Consider the following 1,240-nt stretch of genomic DNA (forward strand, 5'->3'; position numbering starts at 1 on the left):
AAACTGTTTTAAAAGACTATCAATACCTGAACCTCTCATTTCTGACATTTGCATCTAAGTAAACAGTGTCCAGGAGGCCTCTGCGGCTGCAGAGAAGCCGCCTCTGCGCCTACCGTCTCAACAGCTCCTGAGGCGACAGGTCGGGGGCCCCCTCTCCGTCACTCTGGCTGTCGAGGCTGTCGGTACTCTCAGAACTACTGCTCTTCTCTGATTTTTTAGTCCTTTGTTTTCCTTTATGTTTGTGCTTCCTGTGTTTCTTTTTCTGGAAAAAGAAAAGGGGGTATGCGAGGAGGAGGGGGATTTTGGTAAGAAAAGCTAGCCCGGGAGATGGGGCAAGAGCTGAGCTGTCGCCAGCACACACGAGGGGTGGCTCGGTCCCTAATGCCGCGAAATACAAAAGTTCACACAGGCATTTCGTTGCTACAGTCATTCACACACAAAGTCACACGCTGAGCCTTGGTCTAACGCGTGCAGGCAACAGCGAGAGCAGCGCGTGTCCGTGAGCAGAGTGACAGTGCCAAATCAAGCAGACAGGCCAGGACCCCATCGTTGTTTTTTTTTTTGGTGGAACCAGGGATTGAACGCAGGCCCTTGTGCTTGCCAGGCAAGCGCTTATTCCACTGAGCCATCTCCCTGGCCCCCCATCTTTCTTGACATGTAGCTGGCATGTGTATTTTTGTACTGGAGATTGAGGCTAGGACCTTCACACTGAGTAACATCCCAGGCCTTTTTCTTGCTATTTCTTACAGTGGGCTAAGTTGCCCTAGGCTGGCCTCGAACTTCTGAACTCCCTGCCTCAGCCTCCTCAGCACCTGGGTTACGGGCAGTACCAGGCTGGCCACGTAGCCCTGTCTTCTCTGCAGTGGTCGGCATCACCTCCCTGGAACAGTTTCCCCAGGCACCTGAAGGACTGCGTGGTGGGGAGAGAGTGGAGAACTGGCAGGCAGGCAGCGAACAGCGGTGCCCTGCCCGGGGCAAACAGGACCGTCCTCCTGTCTGTCGGCACTGGGCGGGGACTTCAGTGAGCTGCACACTCAGGAAGCTCCATCCCTGGAAGCCAACCCTGGGGTGGTGTGCGATCTAGTCCACTCCCGATTGGACCACACTGGCTGCCTGATGACGATGAGAACGCAGGTAAAAGCCTAAGGGGACGCGGAGGCTGAGACCGGGGTGTCGGTGGGGGCACGGCTATGCTTTCTGGTCAGTTTCCTCCAGTTCCAATGGCAAGCTATGGACTGAA

General features: G+C 55.2%; 1 protein-coding gene across 1 annotated transcript in view; it reads right to left on the reverse strand.

Annotated features, from left to right (window-relative positions):
- Window positions 1-109: 109 nt before the first annotated feature.
- Gpatch1 (G-patch domain containing 1) overlaps window positions 110-1,240 on the reverse strand; it is a 38,558-nt gene continuing 37,427 nt past the window's right edge. The window contains exon 19 of the mRNA XM_023704476.1: window positions 110-262. Coding sequence (XP_023560244.1) covers window positions 110-262 — 153 coding nt within the window. The remainder of the gene's footprint in view (window positions 263-1,240) is intronic.

This window comes from Octodon degus, unplaced genomic scaffold, assembly GCF_000260255.1.
Source record: "Octodon degus isolate 3935 unplaced genomic scaffold, OctDeg1.0 scaffold00197, whole genome shotgun sequence".
NCBI classification, from domain to species: Eukaryota; Metazoa; Chordata; class Mammalia; order Rodentia; family Octodontidae; genus Octodon; species Octodon degus.